General features: G+C 36.5%; 1 protein-coding gene across 1 annotated transcript in view; it reads left to right on the forward strand.

Moving 5' to 3' along the window:
* Positions 1-14,169, forward strand: part of TMEM168 (transmembrane protein 168) — a 52,237-nt gene extending 38,068 nt beyond the window's left edge. Inside the window, exon 5 of the mRNA XM_024757800.1 lies at positions 8,941-14,169. Coding sequence (XP_024613568.1) covers positions 8,941-9,488 — 548 coding nt within the window. The 3' untranslated portion in view covers positions 9,489-14,169. The remainder of the gene's footprint in view (positions 1-8,940) is intronic.
* The last annotated feature ends 7,311 nt before the right edge of the window (positions 14,170-21,480 follow it).

Raw genomic sequence — 21,480 nt, forward strand, 5'->3', positions numbered from 1 at the left:
AGTAGTGCTTAGGTCAGTGCATGGTCCTCATTTGCCCCAACAGTGTTGTTTGAGGCAAGTTACTCTGTTTCAGTTCTCTCATCTGTAAATAGAAGGAGTAATATTAAGTCTCCTTGCCAAGGGAGAAATGAGACCCTGTAAGTCAAAGGCTTTGTTTTATGAATTACTTGCTTAGTGCCTGGAAGAGAGTCTGGCATATAGTAGGAGATCCTTAAGTAATATAGATAGATGGATGAAATCACTGAATGAATCACGAAAAAAGGTACTTTCTTATTTTAGATTAGAAATAGATTTTAGATTTAATTATATCCTACTTTTTTTCTATAAAATATTTCAGATGTTTTACACCATGAATACAAACAATAAAATAATCATAAAATATAAGTAGAAAACGATATTCAGATCAAAGAAAAATATAAAACAAAAGTATTATGGAAGGACAGAGGTAGAGCGCCAATACAAGAACTCCAGAAGAAAGGAAATAAACTCAAGGTTAAAGGAGACACGATTTCAAACCATCATGGTCTCACTAATTTCATGCCAGATTGGTTTCCAGGGTTTTATTATAAATACATTTTTTGGTTTTGCAAATAAATATTGAATAACTCAATGGCTGTCTAGAAGGAGTAAAGGCAAACTAATACTTAACTGAGCACATTTGAAGCACAGCTACTATGCTTGGTACTTTATACACATTATTAGATTTAATCTTCACTTGAAATTTCTTGAAGTAAATACTATCACCTCTATCTTCATTTTTCAGAGGATGAAATGAAAGCTGAAAGTGGTTACATAACTTATCTGTAGTCATACTACTACTAAGTGATGGAATCATGATTCAAGCCCAGATCTCCCTGACCCCTAAAATCTTCCCCCTATTGTACCATGTTGCTGCCAAAGATGAAAACCATGAAGATACAGAAATGGCATGTTCTGGTTCAGTAGATATTTTTGTTAGCATGGTTCACCCATTTTCAAAACACTGTAATATAGAAGAAGCTAGTCAACATTAAAACTACTTCAGTATAATGGTTTATAAAATCATTTACTTGACCTATACTTTTTAATAACAGTGTGTAAAATAACTTTTTAATTTTTATGGCTATTTCAAGTTCAGGTAAAGTATAGCATTCTGTGTACTTCAGAGCACAAAAGAAAAAGTTCTAGTCTGTTCAAAAATCTTTACAGAAATATATTTCAGACCCCAAAACAGGGATTGATTATTGAAAACTACTGCAGTGCTTAAAATAATAACCTCTTCCCTAAGCAAATGGGTCGAAAAAGGCATAATTTTGGTGGCCATGCATATATCCTTAGTAATTTTTAAGTTTTAAAAGAAAGTAATTTAAGAAGCAAACATGTTGTACGTTTCCATGAAGGATTTATTACTTAATGTAAACATTTTGCCAAAAGTTTGTGTTTTTCTTAAGTCCTTTAAAATTTATCTCAAGTATTTTTTAAAAAGTGGCTTTGGAAATAAGTTCTAGATGTTCAGTTTACTGATTTTTTTGTTTGTTTTTAGTTTATTTTTGTGTATGGTGTTAGGGAGTGTTCTAATTTCATTCTTTTACATGTAGCTGTCCAGTTTTCCCAGCACCACTTATTGAAAAGACTGTCTTTTCTCCATTGTATATCCTTGCCTCCTTTGTCATAGATTAGTTGACCCTAGGTGCGTGGATTAGCTCTGGGCTTTCTATCCTGTTCCATTGATATAAATTTCTGTTTTTGTGCCAGTACCATATTGTCTTGATTACTGTAGCTTTGCAATATAGTCTTAAGTTGGGGAGGCTGATTCCTCCAGCTCTGTTTTTTTCCCTCAAGGATGCTTTGGCTATTCGGGGTCTTTTTTGTCTCCATACAAATTTTAAGATTTTTGGTTCTAGTTCTGTAAGAAATGCCATTGGTAATTTGATAGGGATTACAATGAATCCGTAGATTGCTTTGGGCAGTATAGTCATTTTCATAATATTCTTCCAATCCAAGAACATGGTATATCTCTCCATCTGTTGGTATCATCTTTAATTTCTTTCATCAGTGTCTTATAGTTTTCTGCATATAGGTCTTTTGTCTGCCTAGGTAGGATTATTCCTAGGTATTTTATTCTTTTTTGTTGCAGTGGTAAATGGGGATGTTTCCTTAATTTCTTTCAGATTTTTCATCATTAGTGTATAGGAATGCAAGAGATTTCTGTGCATTAATTTTGTATCCTGCAGCTTTACCAGATTCATTGATTAGCTCTAGTAGTTTTCTGGTGCCATCTTTAGGATTCTCTATGTATAGTAGTATCATGTCATCTGCAGACAGTAACAGTTTTACTTCTTTTCCAATTTGTATTCCTTTTATTTCTTTTTCTTCTCTGATTGCCGTGGCTAGGACTTCCAAAACTATGTTGAATAATAGTGGTAAGAGAGGACATCCTTGTCTTGTTCCTGATCTTAGAGGAACTGCTTTCAGTTTTTCACCATTGAGAATGGTTTGCCTTTATGATATATGGCATTTATTATGTTGAGGTAGGTTCCCTCTATGCCCACTTTCTGGAGAGTTTTTATCATAAATGGGTGGTGAATTTTGGCAAAAGCTTTTTCTGCCTCTATTGAGATGATCATGTGGTTTTTATTATTCAATTTGTTAATATGGTGTATCACATTGATTTGCATATATTAAAGAATCCTTGCATCTCTGGGATAAATCCCACTTGATCATGCATGGTGTATGATCCTTTTAATGTGTTGCTGTATTCTGCTTGCTAGTATTTTATTGAGGATTTTTGCATCTATATTCATCAGTGATATTGGTCTGTAATTTTCTTTTTTTGTAGTATCTTTGTCTGGTTTTGGTATCAGGGTGATGGTGGCCTCATAGAACAAGTTGGGGAGTTTTCCTTCCTCTGCAATTTTTTGGAAGTGTCTGAGAAGGATGGGTGTTAGCTCTTCTCTAAATGTGTGATAGAATTCACCTGTGAAGCCATCTGGTCCTGGACTTCTGTTTGTTGGAAGATTTTTTTTTTTTAACATCTTTATTGGGGTATAATTGCTTTACAATGGTGTGCCAGTTTGTGCTTTATAACAAAGTGAATCAGTTATACATATACATATGTTCCCATATGTCTTCCCTCTTGCGTCTCCCTCCCTCCCACTCTCCCTATCCCACCCCTCCAGGCTGTCACAAAGCACCGAGCTAATATCCCTGTGCCATGCGGCTGCTTCCCACTAGCTATCTACCTTGCTACGTTTGTTAGTGTGTATATGTCCATGACTCTCTCTCGCCCTGTCAAAGCTCACCCTTCCCCCTCCCCATATCCTCAAGTCCGTTCTCCAGTAGGTCTGCGTCTTTATTCCTGTCTTACCCCTAGGTTCTTCATGACATTTTTTTTTCTTAAATTCCATATATATGTGTTAGCATACGGTATTTGTCTTTTTCTTTCTGACTTACTTCACTCTGTATGACAGACTCTAGGTCTATCCATCTCATTACAAATAGCTCAATTTCGTTTCTTTTTAAGGCTGAGTAATATTCCATTGTGTATATGTGCCACATCTTCTTTATCCATTCATCCGATGATGGGCACGTAGGTTGTTTCCATCTCCGGCCTATTGTAAAATAGAGCTGCAATGAACATTTTGGTACATGACTCTTTTTGAATTTTGGTTTTCTCAGGGTATATGCCCAGTAGTGGGATTGCTGGGTCATATGGTAATTCTATTTGTAGTATTTCTTGTTTCTTGAGGTAGGCTTGTATAGCTATAAACTTCCCTCTTAGAACTGTTTTTGCTGCATCCGAAAGGTTTTGGATCATCGTGTTGTCATTGTCATTTGTCTCTAGGTATTTTTTAATTTCCTCTTTGATTTCTTCAGTGATCTCTTGGTTATTTAGTAACACATTGTTTAGCCTCCATATGTTCGTGTTTTTTCCCCTGTAATTCATTCCTAATCTCATAGTGTTGTGGTCAGAAAAGAAGCTTGATATGATTTCAGTTTTCTTAAATTTACTGAGGTTTGATTTGTGACCCAAGCTGTGATCTATCCTGGGGAATGTTCTGTGCGCACTTGAGAAGAAAGTGTAATCTGCTGTTTTGGGATGGAATGTCCATAAATATCAATTAAATCTATCTGGTCTATTGTGTCATTTAAAGCTTGTTTCCTTATTAATTTTCTGTTTGGATGATCTGTCCATTGGTGTGAGGTGTTAAAGTCCCCCACTCCTCTTTTATAGCCGTTAGCAGTTGCCTTATTATTGAGGTGCTCCTATGTTGGGTGCGTAAATATTTACAGTTGTTATATCTTCTTCTTGGATTGATCCCTTGATCATTGTGTAGTGTCCTTCCTTGTCTCTTGTAACAATCTTTATTTTAAAGTCAATTTTATCTGATATGAGAATTGCTACTGCAGCTTTCTTTTGATTTCTATTTGCATGGACTACCTTTTTCCATCCTGTCACTTTCAGTGTGTATGTGTCCCTAAGTCTGAAGTGGGTCTCTTGTAGACAGCATATATATGGGTCTTGTTTTTGTATCCATTCATCCAGTCTGTGTCTTTTGGTTGGAGCATCTAATCCATTTACATTTAAGATAATTATTGATATGTATGTTCCTATGACTATTTTCTTAATTTAGGGGGGTTTGTTTTTGTAGGTCTTTTCCTTCTTTTGTATTTCCTGCCTAGAGAAGTTCCTTTAGCCTTTGTTGTAGAGCTGGTTTGGTGGTGCTGAATTCTCTTAGCATTTGCTTGTCTGTAAAGCCTTTAATTTATCCATTGAATCTGAATGAGATCCTTGCTGGGTAATCTTGGTTGTAGGTTCTTCCCTTTCATCGCTTTAAGTATATCATGCCACTCCCTTCTGGCTTGTAGGGTTTCTGCTGAGAGAGAAATCAGCTGTTAACCTTATGGGAGTTCCCTTGTATGTTATTTCTTATTTTTCCCTTGCTGCTTTCAATAATTTTTCTTTGTCTTTAATTTTTGCCAGTTTGATTACTGTGTGTCTTGGCATGTTTCTCCTTGGGTTTATCCTGTATGGGACTCTCTGCGCTTCCTGGACTTGGGTGGCTATTTCCTTTCCCAGGTTAGGGAAGTTTTTGACCATAATCTCTTCAGATATTTTCTCGGGTCCTTTCTCTCTCTCCTTCCGGGACCCCTATAATGCAAATGTTGTTGCATTTAATGTTGCCTCAGAGGTCTCTTAGGCTTTCATTTCTTTTCATTCTTTCTTCTTTATTCTGTTCCACAGCAGTGAATTTCACCATTCTGTCTTCTGGGTCACATATCCATTCTTCTGCCTCAGTTATTCTGCTATTGATTCCTTCTAGTGTAGTTTTCATTTCAGTTATTGTATTATTCATCTCTGTTTGTTTGTTCTTTAATTCTTCTAGGTCTTTGTTAAACATTTCTTGCATCTTCTTGATCTTTGCCTCCATTCTTTTTCCGAGGTCCTGGATCATCTTTACTGTCATTATTCTGAATTCTTTTTCTGGAAGGTTGCCTATCTCCACTTCATTTAGTTGTTTTTCTGGGGTTTTATCTTGTTCCTTCACCTGGTACGTAGCCCTCTGCCTTTTCATCTTGTCATTCGGTGAATGTGGTTTTTGTTCCACAGGCTGCAGAATTGTAGTTCTTCTTGCTTCTCAGTTTACTGATATTTATATTATCTTTTTCATTTCTTAGGAAATGTAATACATACCAAGATAAATAGCACAAGTGTTCTTAAATTTTCATTCACTATGAATAAGGAATAATTTATGAACACAAACTCTAAAGTAGGGTAATATTTTAGGCAAATGTCTAGCAGTTACATTCTGCAGTGTTATCTTTATAATAAATATTTTTTTAAGTATGTCAATAAGTTAACCATTATAGAATTCTTCTATTAGGCCAGAAGATCTGTTCATGTATGTGTAACTTTCTTTGTGAGAGTCTTTGTTGTAAAAATAGGAAAAAAAAAGGAGAAAGCATAGCTTGACAGGCCTTCCCTTTCCCATGAAGGCTAGGTTTTTGTCCCATGATAGTTCAGCAACTGTATACTCCCCCACGGCCTGAGGCACCTGGCTCAGTGGATGAGTCCTCTTTTCAGTCAGTTCCTGGCCTTGGCCTGCCTGAAACAACCCTCAAAGGTTGATTCTATCTCAGAAGTAGTATTGAACACCCCTGCTCTGAAGAAAATGCTTTAATTCATTCCAAGCCAAGTGACAAAGAACTCTAAGCACTAAGCTTTATCAATAGGTACTTTTCTAAAAACGTCCAAATAGGAAACATCACGACTCGGTTTTACTTCAGCAAGTTAAGAGTAGGTCCAAAAATCACTGTGAGAAAGAGAATCTGTATGTGCCCTTTATCCCATACCTTTACTGTTAGTACTTCTTAGAATATGTAGTCTTCTTACATTTATGGGGCTCCATAGTGTAGAACCTGATATTTTTGCCTGTTTGAGGGTAAAAAACAATTATGGTAATGACAAGAGAGACAGAAATACATAAAAAATGTAGATAATCTATAAAGCATTTTATCACAGGTAAACAAAGTCTTTAAAAAGCAGTCTCAATTACTTGAACTGTTGGCTTGAATTAGATTACTTGAATCAGATGGCTGTTATCTGAGATAAATGTAAATATTTTGCATCTGGGCCAAAAGCCAAATGCAACATAGAAACTGTTCATAGGAGAAAGCAGAGCAAAACAAAACAAGAGACGAGAAATAGTATAAAGGGCTTTAATACTGCTTTAAATTTCTTGCTGATATCTAAAGAGTGTGTTTATAAGAGAATTAGTATAGAGTGTGCTGAAGAATATTTATTGAAAGAGTTGTAGAAGGCAAGTTAGAACGATGATGCAGGCAAGTTAGAACAATGATGTTTTGTGGCAGATGGAATTTGTATAACTCCTCTTGTAATCTGTGTTGTCCTGTCATCTCCAGAGAAGTTTAATAAAACTGGCCATAAAGAAAAGTGAGCTTGATCATATTTAAAAAGATATCTCCTAGGGCTTCCCTGGTGGCGCAGTGGTTGAGAGTCCGCCTGCCGATGCAGGCGACACAGGTTCGTGCCCCAGTCCGGGAAGATCCCACATGCCGTAAAGCGGCTAGGCCCGTGAGCCATGGCCGCTGAGCCTGTGCGTCCGGAGCCTGTGTTCTGCAACGGGAGAGGCCACAACAGTGAGAGGCCCGTGTACCGCAAAAAAAAAAAAAAAAAAATCTCCTGGAGGTCTTTGTGAAGCAGTATGTTAGTAATATGTGAAAAATAGTGTCTCTGAGATGATTGATAGGTATGAGTGTAAGAGCAGTTCATGAAACAAAATTTTCATTGTCACAGTCTAAGATACAGCAGGCTGATGAATAAAAGAATATTAATTATTCATAAAGAATGTCATATACCCTGACTTTATAGGTCATATTATTAATAGAATCCAAATTCTAAAGGATTCTCTATCTCTTCAGTATTGTCATTTTGATAGTTTAGCAAAGAGCATGGTTGCTCTTGTTAAAAATACATATTCTGAAGTTAGGTTGTTGGAACTTGTATTAGTAAATTGTAGCATGTTAAAACTTTTTTCTAATTATAAAAGTAACATATATTCAACATAAAAATTTTGGATCACATAAAGAAGTATAACAAACACCACCTGAAATCCAAATACCCGGAAATAACTACTGCTGTTATTTTTGTAGATACACTTCTGTGTCATGCTTTTTCTAATATCATAGATATTTTTGTCATTAAAATTTCTTTATATATATCATTTATTATAAACCTCTTCTCATAAGGTTATACCATAATTTATATCCGTTCCCCCAGTAGTTTCAGATTTTACACTATCTTAGATAGCAGTGGGAAGATGAGCTTTATATGTAATATTTTGTCTGCATTTCTGCCCTTTCCTTAGGGTAAATTCCTAGAATTGGAATGACTGGATTAGAATACCATTTGAGACAGAGCCAGGACTAGGGTGAGGTGAGCATGGCAGTTGCTTGGGACACAGAATTTAAGAGGCTGCTAAAAATTAAATGCTGAAGATAACACTTTAATGCAATATATTTAAACCTCAAAAGTTAATGCAAAAAAAAACCCATCCATAATGAACCACATGTAAATACTAGCTGTAAGATATATTTTTAAGTCAGAAATATATTTACTTTAGACCTTTCTGGTATATGTTTTTTTAATCCTTTATTGTTGTTCAGGTATAAAACTGATTTAAAAATAAACCCATTCCAAATTCATTCTTGTTACTGGTAGGAAGGGTGTTTTTCATCTCGTAGGTAACTACATATGAGGAGATAATTTAATTTATTAGAAGTGTAGAACGGGGTGAGCCAACATTTTCTGTAAGGACCAGATACTTTTGGCTTGGTAGGCCATAAAGTCCCTGTTGCAACTACTTAGCTCTACCAGTGTAGTATAAAAACAGCCATAGACAGAACATAAATAAATGAATGTTATTTATAGAAATATGAAATATAAATTTCTTATAATATTTACATGTCACAAACTTCTCTTTAAAAAAATTTTTTTTACCATTTAAAAATGTAAAATCAGTTCTTAGCTCTCAGGCTATGCAAAACAAGCGGCAGGCTGGATTTGACCACGAGCCATAATTTGCTGCCCCGATGTAGAATATTTGCTTTGCTGTATAATTTTAATTTTTTTCACTAAATTGAACTTTATAAAATAATTTTCTTATTTTATCATAGCATACCCCTTTAATGTGAATAACAGGATGATTGGGGGGTTGGGGGTGTTTTGGGTTTTTTTTTTGGTTTGATTTTTTTACCTGAAGCTGAAAGTCTGTTTTTTGTTTTTAAAAATTCTTCTGAAAGAGATACTTTGAAAAAAAGGCTCCCTCTTTTTTTCTTACATATTTTAAGAACTTAAAGAAAATACACTTAAGACAAAAGAGTATTCTTAGTAAGACACTTCAGAAATTCTTGCTCTACTGAACTTTCTGTTGTTCACAGGTGGAGACATACTACGCCTTGACACACTTTTAGAATGGTGGCGAGAAAAGAATGGTTCCTTCTGTTCCCGACTTATTATCATATTAGACAGTGAGAATTCAACCCCCTGGGTGAAAGAAGTGAGAAAAATCAATGACCAGTATATTGCAGTGCAAGGAGCAGAGATGACAAAAACAATAGATATTGAAGAAGCTGACCCACCGCAGCTGGGTGACTTTACAAAAGACTGGGTAGAATATAACTGCAACTCCACTAATAACATCTGCTGGACTGAAAAGGGACGCACAGTGAAAGCAGTGTATGGCGTGTCAAAACGGTGGAGTGACTACACTCTGCATTTGCCAACGGGAAGCGATGTGGCCAAGCACTGGATGTTGTACTTTCCTCGTATTACATATCCACTAGTGCATTTGGCAAATTGGTTGTGTGGTCTGAACCTTTTTTGGATCTGCAAAACTTGTTTTAGGTGCTTGAAAAGATTAAAAATGAGTTGGTTTCTTCCTACCGTGCTGGACACAGGACAAGGCTTCAAACTTGTCAAATCTTAATTTGGAACCCAAAGTGGAATATTGTTGAGAGTTCATTCTACCAGTTATCACTAACTTGCCATTTTTTGCATATTGTATTTTTATTTGTAAAAAATATCTTGTTACTTCTGTAGCTGCTCTCATTTTGTCTTTTCTCCAGTAATTATGGTATATGTAAGGTGTTGGGAATAAGCATTATTTTATACTAAAAATATGTAGGGAGTCACAAATGTTGACTTTGTAAATGCATGAGATGTTAAAAATAATAACAATGCACTTTGAGGAATGTTTGCATATGCCTCTGATTAGAAAGAAGACACTCTGCTCTGCAGTGGCCAATGAAGAATTACTAATGCCTTATTTTCTAGGCATAGATTAAAGAATGTAAACCAGACAATTTGTTTACTATTGTAAGAAAACTACCAATTTGCTTACAGAAGATTAGTTTTTGTGAACAGTAGGTTTGAGTTCAAGGCCATTTGAAGAATTACAAGCTCTCTCTTAGAAAAGGGAAAAGGAAGAAGTCTGCTTAAAATGAATGCAAAATTTGCTTGTAGTCCATCACGTTTAGTTACTTGGCTATGACCTGTTATCGGTATCACAGAGAAGCCCAAATCACTGTTTAGGTCAAGACATTCTTCATATAGGTAACTGTAAGAAGCTAGAGCCTACAAATTGCTCCTTCATGCATTGTTAGGGGCCTATGAAAGCACTGGCAGTTTTAAGGGTCTTTCTCAGGGTAACAATGTTTTCTTAATGAACAATGTTTCCAGCTACAAATTCCTTCCAAATAAATTGTCTTCCCTTTCAAAAAGTAATCTTAAGAAATTTAGCCATTTGTCATTGATTTAGGCTATTTTCAGTACTGAGAAATGATTTTGATCTCTATAGAGTTAATGCTCTGTCATGAAAACTATTTTTCAGATCCCCATTAGTGGTAACACCTTTTTCTACTGAAGGTCAAAGGATTGGAAACAGGTCATTTTTCTTCATGTATACATGTAATGTATTATGTAAAAAAGTATTCATATTGGCAGTTTTACTTAAGCATAATGGTGTGGTTGTAATTTTTAAAACTTAATTCTGTGTTTTCTCGGATTAAAGCAGGCATGGATCAGGGTATCTCCTAAGAGGTAATTTACCTCCTATTCCCTTCCAATAATCCTTACATTCTAAGTTTTCATCTCTGAGAAATAACAAGAAGGGAATAGAATTAAATTGGGGGATAATCTAATCTTTGTTGTTTAAATGGTGTGACGTCTCACCATTAAAGCCATTTTTTCCAGCCTCAGAGAGAGTAAATAATGCCTCTACCATCTTCTACCTGGTGACTTGAAGTTTTAGTTAGGAAGAAGTCACTTAGCGTCAGGGAACTTGTATACCACTATCTATGCAGCGTTGTTATATAGAGTCTGATTATTTCTGCGTTTTGAGTATGATTTTCCTAATGTTCTGAATAAAATTTTGTCAAAAATTAATTTTTCACATAATGTGCAAATAACAGTTATTGAATGTTTTAGTGTATTAAGAGAGAGAGTCATAAAAAATGTCCAAGTATTAGAGTTCATGGTTAGTAGCAGGTTGATTTAAAATTTTCCAATATTTGGTTACATATTTATATAAACATCATCCAAATGAAATAGTATATAGTGTTTCATTACTATTCAAAAATAGTGTAGCAGACAAGCCAAGTGTTAAAATTATGAGCTTACAGCTAAAAAACAGTTTAATTAATGTTAAGTAAAATCTTCTTTTAAATTCTGAGCCAGTATTAAGCCAACTAGCTTTAACTGAAGTGTATCTCTTTACTCTGAGAAAGCCAAACATAAAAGTATATCCTGCATTCTTTATAAAGTGATACTAAGATTTTACTAAAAATCACATTCAAAAGGTAGCAGACATTTTTACAGCCACAAAGCTAATATTTTGATAAATATTTTCTATAAAGTACAACCCAAAAAGGTCTGGGCTAAAAATGTGACTTGAGCCTATTTATTAAGTTTGATGAATTCTCCTACCCAAACAAATAAGACACTATAAATGACTCTTAGGAGATGGCATCCTAAATTAAAGATGCCTATTTAAAAACATTCAAGTATGATAAATGATAGTATGGAGAAGGAATATTACAGGAAGGCTAAATTGATTATTTTTACCTAAAGATTATAAAACAGACCTGACAATGAGACTAATTTTCTTACGGCTTCCATTTTATATATCATGTTTAGGAAGGAGTTACTTGAAGTGATAGAATTTATGTTAGGGCAAAATTTTACCATTCCACTAAAAAGAGATAACATGGAGATGTTTTTCAACATAATGTTGACTTAATTTGTTTCCTTATATGATACCTTGCTAAAACCATAAAAGACTCCCCTCTAAAAAAATCTTTTTTAAATGTATACACTGTTATGTGATAAATTAAGGAGTCAAGTTCTTTTTCTCATAATTTCTCAGTTATGCTATTATTTCATTCAAAAGTTTAATTTGCTCTGACTAAACTCTTTTGGGATATTTGGATTTATCTTTGCATAGCTTTCTATCTCACTCTTCTTAATAAATATGAAATTCTATAGACAAGACCTTTTTCAGAAAACCATTTTTATGAACAGTTTTCATAAATTACATACTTTTTAAAAGTTACATTGCTAATTCAAATGCATTTATATTTAATGCATTAGTAGGTAGAATTTTTTTGGAGTAAAATCTTCACTAAAGTCTATTTGTAACTGTACATTTTGTTTGTAAATTTTGGCTTGAATATATTTGCTGTTTTGGATACTGCATTTTTTATAGGTATCCTTTCACATTTAGAGCATAGTCTCTTTCAAAATAATGTTCTACATTACCTTTCCACAGGTGATGTGATAGTTAATATTATGTATGCCAAAAGAAAATGGCTTAATTTTAAGCATGTGATTAAGTATATTTGATAGTAAGTGCTCAAAGGAGTTAGATCTGTCAGTACTTTTGAACATCTCCTCTGTTGGGAAGTAACTAGACTGTCATCTCTTTTCAGGCAGAGGCTTGCACATCTTGGTATTTCTGGTACACAATTACCCAGAAGAGTGCCTTGCCTATAATCCTTATTATTTAAAAAATATTTTTGACTGAGTGAATGAATTTAGACTCCTAATGAGAAATTGGAATAACTTGATTGTAAATTATTACAGTTTCTTGACAGTTTTACCTTAAGTGGATATTATTTCAAGATCCTCATTAAATTAATAATTACCAAAGACAGTTACAGAATCAGTGAAAGGAAAACTAATATCACATTTGTAGTTAAAGAGCCATTGGATCAAGATTAGGGAAGGAAAAACTTTGTTTGAATGAAAACATAGCTGATATCAATCACCAAAAAGTGGCTTTTTGTGGGTTGAGTCCCTTTTCCTCATGTCTCCAATATGATTAAGGTTGAATCTTTCATTGATTTCCCATTAGAAACATATAGACAGGTTGGAGATTTATCACAAATGGAAATTATTGAAAGTCTGACAGATGAACAAAGAAAGAATTTGGCTGTGCCTGTCACTGACAACTAGACTGTAAAATCAGAAAAAAAAGTGGGCCTGTGAACATAAGCAGGTTCAGGACAAGTTAGGGAAACTAAAATTATATCAGCTTTGGAGTATCCTCACTAGTTGCAACACATAGGTGTACAGTATGATACAATGAAATTTAAGCAACAATTGTTCCGAGCAACTATTTTGTTGATAAGGTAATTTACATTTATGTTTTTTAGGAAATATTAGACCAAAGATGATTCAAAATTGAAATCTGTAGGCTAATCACTAAGCTTTAATATTAATATGTAAAAACCCTTTTGATTGATTTAAAAATCAAATTGGCCAATTATCTTGTGTGATGACCTCACAGTATTTTTTTTTTTTAAGTATGAACTTAAAATAAGTAGAGTAAGTAGACGAGTTTAGTAAAATTCTGTCGTTACTGTTTGGTCTGGACCTAAAAACCTTGATCTATCTTAAATCAGTGTGGCAGGGTCAGTGAGAAACATGGCATATCTCCCTAGATCAGCAATATTTACTCCATGTGAAGTAAAAATATTTTTATATTAAAACATACCAATGTACTGAGCAATATTTGCATTAATTTTTAGTGTAAATCACAAGACTTCAAAGCAATTTTAATATTGCACTAGGTCCTTTGTTCTCCTTACTGCAGAACACTGAAGATTCTTTGGACACAATTTTGGATGTTAATGATACTCTATATTAAAAAGAAAAATAAATCCTTTATCTTATGTCCTGGAAACACAAATAGCACGATGAATTTTCGCTAAAAAAATAATTTTGTTTGAATATATATGGAACTTCAGGTGTGTACTGTTTTAATGCAGTTTTATAATAGATATTTCTAGGTTCTTTGGAGTCCTTATACATACTGATTTCTTGTTCTACACAACTAGGTATTGGTAAGGAAAGTGGGGTGAGGATTTTGATTTGTAATCTACATCCCCATGCATTCATACCCATTCTCACCTATTTCTCTGCTATCTAATTAGAAGAGATACTACTCTTTCCAAAACAACCTTTGGATTCCTTTCCTCCTTTCTACATAAAACTAATTCATCAATAACAATAAAAATGACAATGGCTATCATCTGTTGAATGTTTTTTATGTTCTAGGCACTGTGCTAACCACTTCTGTATACATGATTTCATTAAACCCTCACAACCACCTTTTGTGATGGATGTACTTTTATTTTATGAATGAGGAAACTGAGGCAATGAACTTAAGTAACTTTCCCCACATGACACATCTATGGATAAGAAGTTGGGTCTCAAACTCAGCTCTAAACCAGATTTTATGTTGTGGGGACTCCCACATACCAAGAAAAGGAAGGTTTTACTCGGGTTTATATACCTACATGCTCTTTAGAGAACTGTTTGCGTATTTTATCAAGGGGGTAGACACCTGGCTATAAGCATGTAAGCATAGGGAAGAGGGGCAATTGGTCAATACAAAGACCTCCAATTATCGTACTAATATCAGCCCCACTCCTCAGCTCCTTCGTTAATTTTCTAGCAGTTTCTGATGCTAGAGCCTTTCTGGGGTTGTACTGGACTGCTCAGACACACCTCCCCAGAAGCATATTCTGGGAGGCTGCTAGGCTAGTGCTTGCTTTTCTCTGCCACCCAGTTCATGCTCTTTTATCCATTTTGTCTTTGGATGTGTGCTAAAATCTCTGGTCTGATAATAGATACCCCATTCCCTACATCTTGATGGTATAGTCACGTGTTTATTCCTTTAAACTGGAGGAGAAGATATAGAGGCATGTGTTCACTATCTTGACCTCAAAGCCAAAAGTAAGTTTCATTTAAAAAAAAAAAATGGTGAGGGCTTCCCTGGTGGCGCAGTGGTTGAGTCCGTCTGCCGATGCGGGGGACACGGGTTCGTGCCCCGATTCGCGAGGATCCCACATGCCGCGGAGCGGCTGGGCCCGCGAGCCATGGCCACTGAGCCTGCGCGTCCGGAGCCTGATGCTCCACAACGGGAGAAGCCACAACAGTGAGAGGCCCACGTACCGCAAAAAAAAAAAAGGTGAAATTGACTTTTACTTCTGGTTAGTATATAAAATACAAAAGAACTTTGATCCAGCGGAAACATAAGAAAAATTCCAGGTTAAAATAAACATACTCTTTATTGGAGCTGCTGCAGAATAGTACATACAAGCAAATCTAGGTGAAATAAATCCCAGAGAGCAATAATTTCTTCATAAATCAGCAGAGACTGCAGCAGCTTCTATACCTGGGGCAAATTCCTGCCTTGAGTGCTAGTATGTTAGAATCGGAGCTGCCATGGACTGGGAGATTTTGCAGGAAAGAGGAAACCAGGCAAACTTTTGACAGCATTATGGGCTGGTGAGACGGGTCTGCAAGGGCAGTGAGCAGTTGACCCAACAATTCTGCCCCCTTTCCCTGGAATTTTGCCAAGAAAATGGCAGTGGAGGAGAGCCTCATAAGCGAAGAGAATTCATGCAGCTTTGCACATCACACTTAATTGCCAGGGTTGGAATCAAATATGAATCTGAACTATGTAAAACAGACTTATTCCAGTTCAAACACTAAAAAGACCAAATCACTCAGTATCTTGGCAGATGAGGCATGGGAAGTTAGGGACTGGGCTAACTGAAGGTGAACTGAATCTGATTAAAGCTTCTGCCCAGTTCTGGCTCAGGTAAACCTGTGGGAGACTCGGAAGGGTAAGTCCCTCACCTAAACCACCTAGAATGAAAAGCATGCCATTTCTGAACAGACACAAATTACACTTTTCACTGTTCTTATATGCATAATACAGAATACATTTTTTTTAAGTATAAGACATGAAGAGGGGAGGAATTGGACCCATTATCAAGAGTGAGCAGTCAAAAGATAGACTTGTAGATTACTAGCACACAAGAATTTTCAAACCAAATGGATATTCTAGGACTAATAAATATGTCAGAAAACTTTAAATCACAGGATGGTACTTGGGAGTGAGGGTTAGTCCCTAGCATAGGATGTCAGAGAGTGGCAGGAACCACAAAGCGGAGCTATCTGGCATAGACTAAGGAGGACATCCACACCAGGGACAAGGGAAAGATGATAATGGGAGATTGATTACATAAGCACGGATTTATCAAACATGAAAATATATTTAAGATGATGGGAGCAGATTCTTCTGTTGACGAAGGGAATTGCAAACATGGAAATGGAGAGAGCTAGCATAGTCACTAAGGTGTTGGAGTCGAAGAGACAGTATTAGATATAGAAATTAATAAGATGTAAATATGTGTAAGGATATGTGTTTATGTTTTTATACATGTAATTCCTAGCTTTGTTTACTAAGAAGGTCTGAGGTTACCAGTGCCTCCATAGCAATGAACACACCTAGATCCCAGACCATGGCTTCTGCATATTATTCTCCACTGAAAGGATCCAGGGCTTTTTGGAGAAATAACTGATTACTTCTAATGAGCCTGGAATATGTTAGTTCCAGAGAGCTGGGACAATTTGAGCATTAGGAAACTAAGTACCCTTACTAAGTGCCCATACACACATATATGTATATCTATATGTGTATATGTATACATATATACATATGCATACATACTTCATGACTTTGATGAACAGGACAGTAATGTTAAAACAAAGAGGCAGAGGAAGAACCAAGATGGAGGAGTAGAAGGACGTGCTCTCACTCCCTCTTGGGAGAGCACCAGAATCACAACTAGCTACTGGACAATTGTCAACAGGAAGACACTGGAACTCACCAAAAAAGATACCGCACATTCAAAGACAAAGGAGAAGCCACAATGAGATGGTAGGAGGGGCGCAATCACAGTAAAATCAAATCCCATAACTGGTGGATGGGTGACTCACAGACTTGCGAACACTTATACCAGAGAGGCCCACCCACTAGAGTGAAGGTTCTGAGCCTCACGTCAGTCTTCCCAACCTGGGGGTCCGGCAATGGGAGGAGGAATTCCAAGAGCATCAGACTTTGAAACCTAGTGGGAATTGATTGCAGGACTTCGACAGGACTGGGGGAAACAGAGACTCCACTCTTGGAGGGCACACACAAAGTAGTGTGAGCATCGGGACCCATGGATAGGAGCAGTGACCCCAAGGGAGACTAAACCAGACCTACCTGCTAGTGTTTGAGGGTCCCTTGCAGAGGCGGGGGGTGGCTCTGTTTCACTGTGGGGACAAGGACACTGGCAACAGAAGTTCTGGGAAGTGCTCCTTGGTGTGAGCCCTCCCAGAGTCTGTCATAAGCCCCCAAAAAGAGCCCAGGTAGGCTCCAGTGTTGGCTTGCCTCAGGCCAAACAACAAACAGGGAGGGAACCCAGGCCCACCCATCAACAGTCAAGTGGATTAAAGTTTTACTGAGCTCCACCCACCAGAGCAACAGTCAGCTCTACCCACCACCAGCCCCTCCCATCAAGACTCTTAGATAGCCTCATCCACCAGAGGGCAGACAGCAGAAGCACTACAATCCTGAAGCCTGTGGAACAAAAAACCACATTCACAGAAAGATAGACAAGATGAAAAGGCAGAGGGCTATGTACCAGATGAAGGAAAAAGATAAAACCCCAGAAAAACAATTAAATGAAGCAAAGATAGGCAACCTTCCAGAAAAAGAATTCTGAATAATGATAGTGAAGATGATCCAGGACCTCAGAAAAAGAATGGAGCCAAAGATTGAGAAGATGCAAGAAATGTTTAGCAAAGACCTAGAAGAATTAAAGAACAAACATACAGAGATGAACAACACAATAACTGAAATGAAAACTACACTAGAAGGAATCAATAACAGAATAACTGAGGCAGAAGACTGGATAAGTGACCTGGAAAACAGAATGGTGGAATTCACTGCTGCAGAACAGACTAAAGGAAAAAGAATGAAAAGAAATGAAGACAGCCTAAGAGACCTCTGGGACAACATTAAATGCAACAACATTTGCATTATAGGGGTCCCAGAAGGAGAAGAGAGAGAGAAAGGACCAGAGGAAATATTTGAAGAGATTATAGTCGAAAACTTCCCTAACATGAGAAAGGAAATAGCCACCCAAGTCCAGCAAGCACAGCGAGTTCCATACAGGATAAACCCAAGGAGAAACATGCCGAGACACATAGTAATCAAATTGGCAAAAATTAAAGAAAAATTATTGAAAGCAGCAAGGGAAAAACAACAAATAACACAGAGGGAACACCCATAAGGTTAACAGCTGATTTCTCTCTCAGCAGAAACTCTACAAGTCAGAAGGGAGTGGCACGATATACTTAAAGTGATGAAAGGAAAGAACCTACAACCAAGATTACTCTACCCGGCAATGATCTCATTCAGATTCCACAGAGAAATCAAAAGCTTTACAGACAAGCAAAAGCTAAGAGAATGCAGCACCACCAAACCAGCTCTACAACAAATACTAAAGGAACTTCTCTAAGTGGGAAACACAAGAGAAGAAAAGGACCTATAAAAACAACCCCCCCCAAAAAAAACCAAAAAAAACAAAACAAACAAAAAAAAACAAACCCAAAACAATTAAGAAAATGGTCATAGGAACATACATATCGATAATTAGCTTAAACGTGAATGCATTAAATGCTCCAACCAAAAGACACAGGTTTCCTGAATGGATACAAAAACAAGACCCATAACCCTGATACCAAAACCAGACAAAGATACTGCAAAAAAGAAAATTACAGACCAGTATCACTCATGAATATAGATGCAAAAATCCTCAACAAAATACTAGCAAACAGAACCCACCAACACATTAAAAGGATCATACACCACAATCAAGTCGGATTTATCCCAGGGATGCAAGGATTCTTCAATATATGCAAATCAATCAATGTGATACACCATATTAACAAATTGAAGAAGCAAAACCATATGATCATCTCAATAGATGCAAAAAAAGCTTTTGACAAAATTCAACACCCATTTAGATAAAAACTCTCCAGAAAGTGGGCATAGAGGGAAACTACCTCAACAAAATAAAGGCCATATATGACAAACCCACAGCAAATATCATTCTCAATGGTGAACAACTGAAAGCATTTCCTCTAAGATCAGGAACGAGACAAGGATGTCCACTCTCACCAGTATTATTCAACATAGTTTTGGAAGTCCCAGCCACAGCAATCAGAGAAGAAAAAGCAATAAAAGGAATACAAACTGGAAAAGAAGTAAAACTGTCACTGTTTGCAGATGAGATGATACTATACATAGAAAATCCTAAGCATGCCACCAGAAAAGTACTAGAGCTATTCAATGAATTTGGTAAAGTTGCAGGATATAAAATTAAGGCACAGAAATCTCTTGCATTCCTATACACTAATGATGAAAAATCTGAGAGAAATTATGGAAACACTTCCATTTACCATTGCAACAAAAAGAATAAAATACCTAGGAATAAACCTACCTAGGGAGACAAAAGACCTGTATACAGAAAACTATAAGACACAGATGAGGGTTTCCCTTGTGGCGCAGCGGTTGAGAGTCTGCCTGTTGATGCAGGGGACATGGGTTCGTGCCCCAGTCTGGGAAGATCCCACATGCCACAGAGCGGCTCAGCCCGTGAGCCATGGCTGCTGAGCCTGTGTGTCCGGAGCCTGTGCTCCGCAACAGGAGAGGCCACAACAGTGACAGGCCCGTTTACCGCAAAAAAAAGACACTGATGCAAGAAATTAAAGGTGATACCAACAGATGGAGAGATGTGCCATGTTCTTGTATTGGAGGAATCAAATTTGTGAAAATGACTATACTACCCGAAGCAATCTACAGATTCAATGCAATCCCTATCAAATTACCGATGACATGTTTTACAGAAATAGAAAAAATCATCTTAAAATTTGTATGGAGACAAAAAAGACCCCAAATAGCCAAAGCATCCTTGAGGGAAAAAATCGTAGCTGGAGGAATCAGACTCCCTAACTTCAGACTATACTATAAAGCTACAGTAATCAAGACAATATGGTACTGGCACAAAAACAGAAATATAGATCAATGAAACAAGATATAAAGCCCAGAGATAAACCCACGCACCTATGGTCAACTAATCTATGACAAGGGAGGCAAAGATATACAATGGAGAAAAGACAGTCTCTTCAATAAGTGGTGCTGGGAAAACTGGACAGCTACAAGTAAAAGAATGAAATTCGAACACTCCCTAACAGCATAAACAAAAATAAACTCAAAATGGATTTGAGACGTAAATGTAAGACTAGACACTATAAAACCCTTAGAGGAAAATATAGGAAGAACACTCCTTGACATAAATCACAGCAAGATCTTTTTTGATCCACCTCCTCGAGTAATGGAAATAAAAACAAAAATAAACAAATGGGACCTAACGAAACTTCAAAGCTTTTGCACAGCAAAGGAAACCATAAACAAGACAAAAAGACAACCCTTAGAATGGGAGAAAATATTTGCAAACGAATCAATGGACAAAGGATTAATCTCCAAAATATATAAACAGCTCATGCAGCTCAATATTAAAGAAACAAATAACCCAACCAAAAATGGGCCGAAATAGACATTTCTCCAAAGAAGCCATACAGATGGCCAAGAAGCACATGTAAAGCTGCTCAACATCACTAATTATTAGAGGAATGCAAATCAAAACTACAATGAGGTATCATCTCACACCAGTTAGAATGGGGATCATCAGAAAAGCTACAAACAACAAATGCTGGAGAGGGTGTGGAGAAAAGGGAACCCTCTTGCACTGTTGGTGGGAATGTAGACTGATACAGCCACTATGGAGAACAGTATGGAGGTTCCTTAAAAAACTAAAAATAGAATTCCCATATGATCCAGAAATCCCAGTACTGGGCATATACCCAGGGAAAACCATAATCCAAAAAGACACATGCACCCCAGTGTTCATTGCAGCACTATTTACAATAGCCAGGTCATGAAAGCAACCTAAATGCCCATCAACGGACGATTGGATAAAGAAGAGGTGGTACATATATACAATGGAATATTACTCAGCCATAAAAAGGAACGAAATTGAGTCATTTGTTGAGACCTGGACGGATCTAGAGACTGTCATACAGAGTGAAGTAAGTCAGAAAGAGAAAAACAAATATTGTGTATTAATGCATGTATGTGGAACCTAGAAAAGTGGTACAGATGAGCCAGTTTGCAGGGCAGAAGTTGAGACACAGATGTAGAGAACAGACGTGTGGACACCAAGTGGGGAAAACCGCGGTGGGGTGGGCATGGTGGTGTGCTGAATTGGGTGATTGGGATTGACATGTATACACTGATGTGTATAAAATGGATGACTAGTAACTACCTGCAGTATAAAAAAACAAACAGACAAACAAAATAACTAATACTAAACTTTCTTTGGGTTATTTGTATGGAAATATGTTAATATAAATGTTTCAGACATTACATGAAATTTCTAAAAATTTTATATATTCTGGTATGATGTTATAAGGCATAATTCTAGTGATTACTTTAAAATGTATACCGCAGAAATAAC

Source organism: Neophocaena asiaeorientalis, unplaced genomic scaffold, assembly GCF_003031525.2.
Source record: "Neophocaena asiaeorientalis asiaeorientalis breed wild unplaced genomic scaffold, Neophocaena_asiaeorientalis_V1.1 scaffold116, whole genome shotgun sequence".
Classification (NCBI taxonomy): domain Eukaryota; kingdom Metazoa; phylum Chordata; class Mammalia; order Artiodactyla; family Phocoenidae; genus Neophocaena; species Neophocaena asiaeorientalis.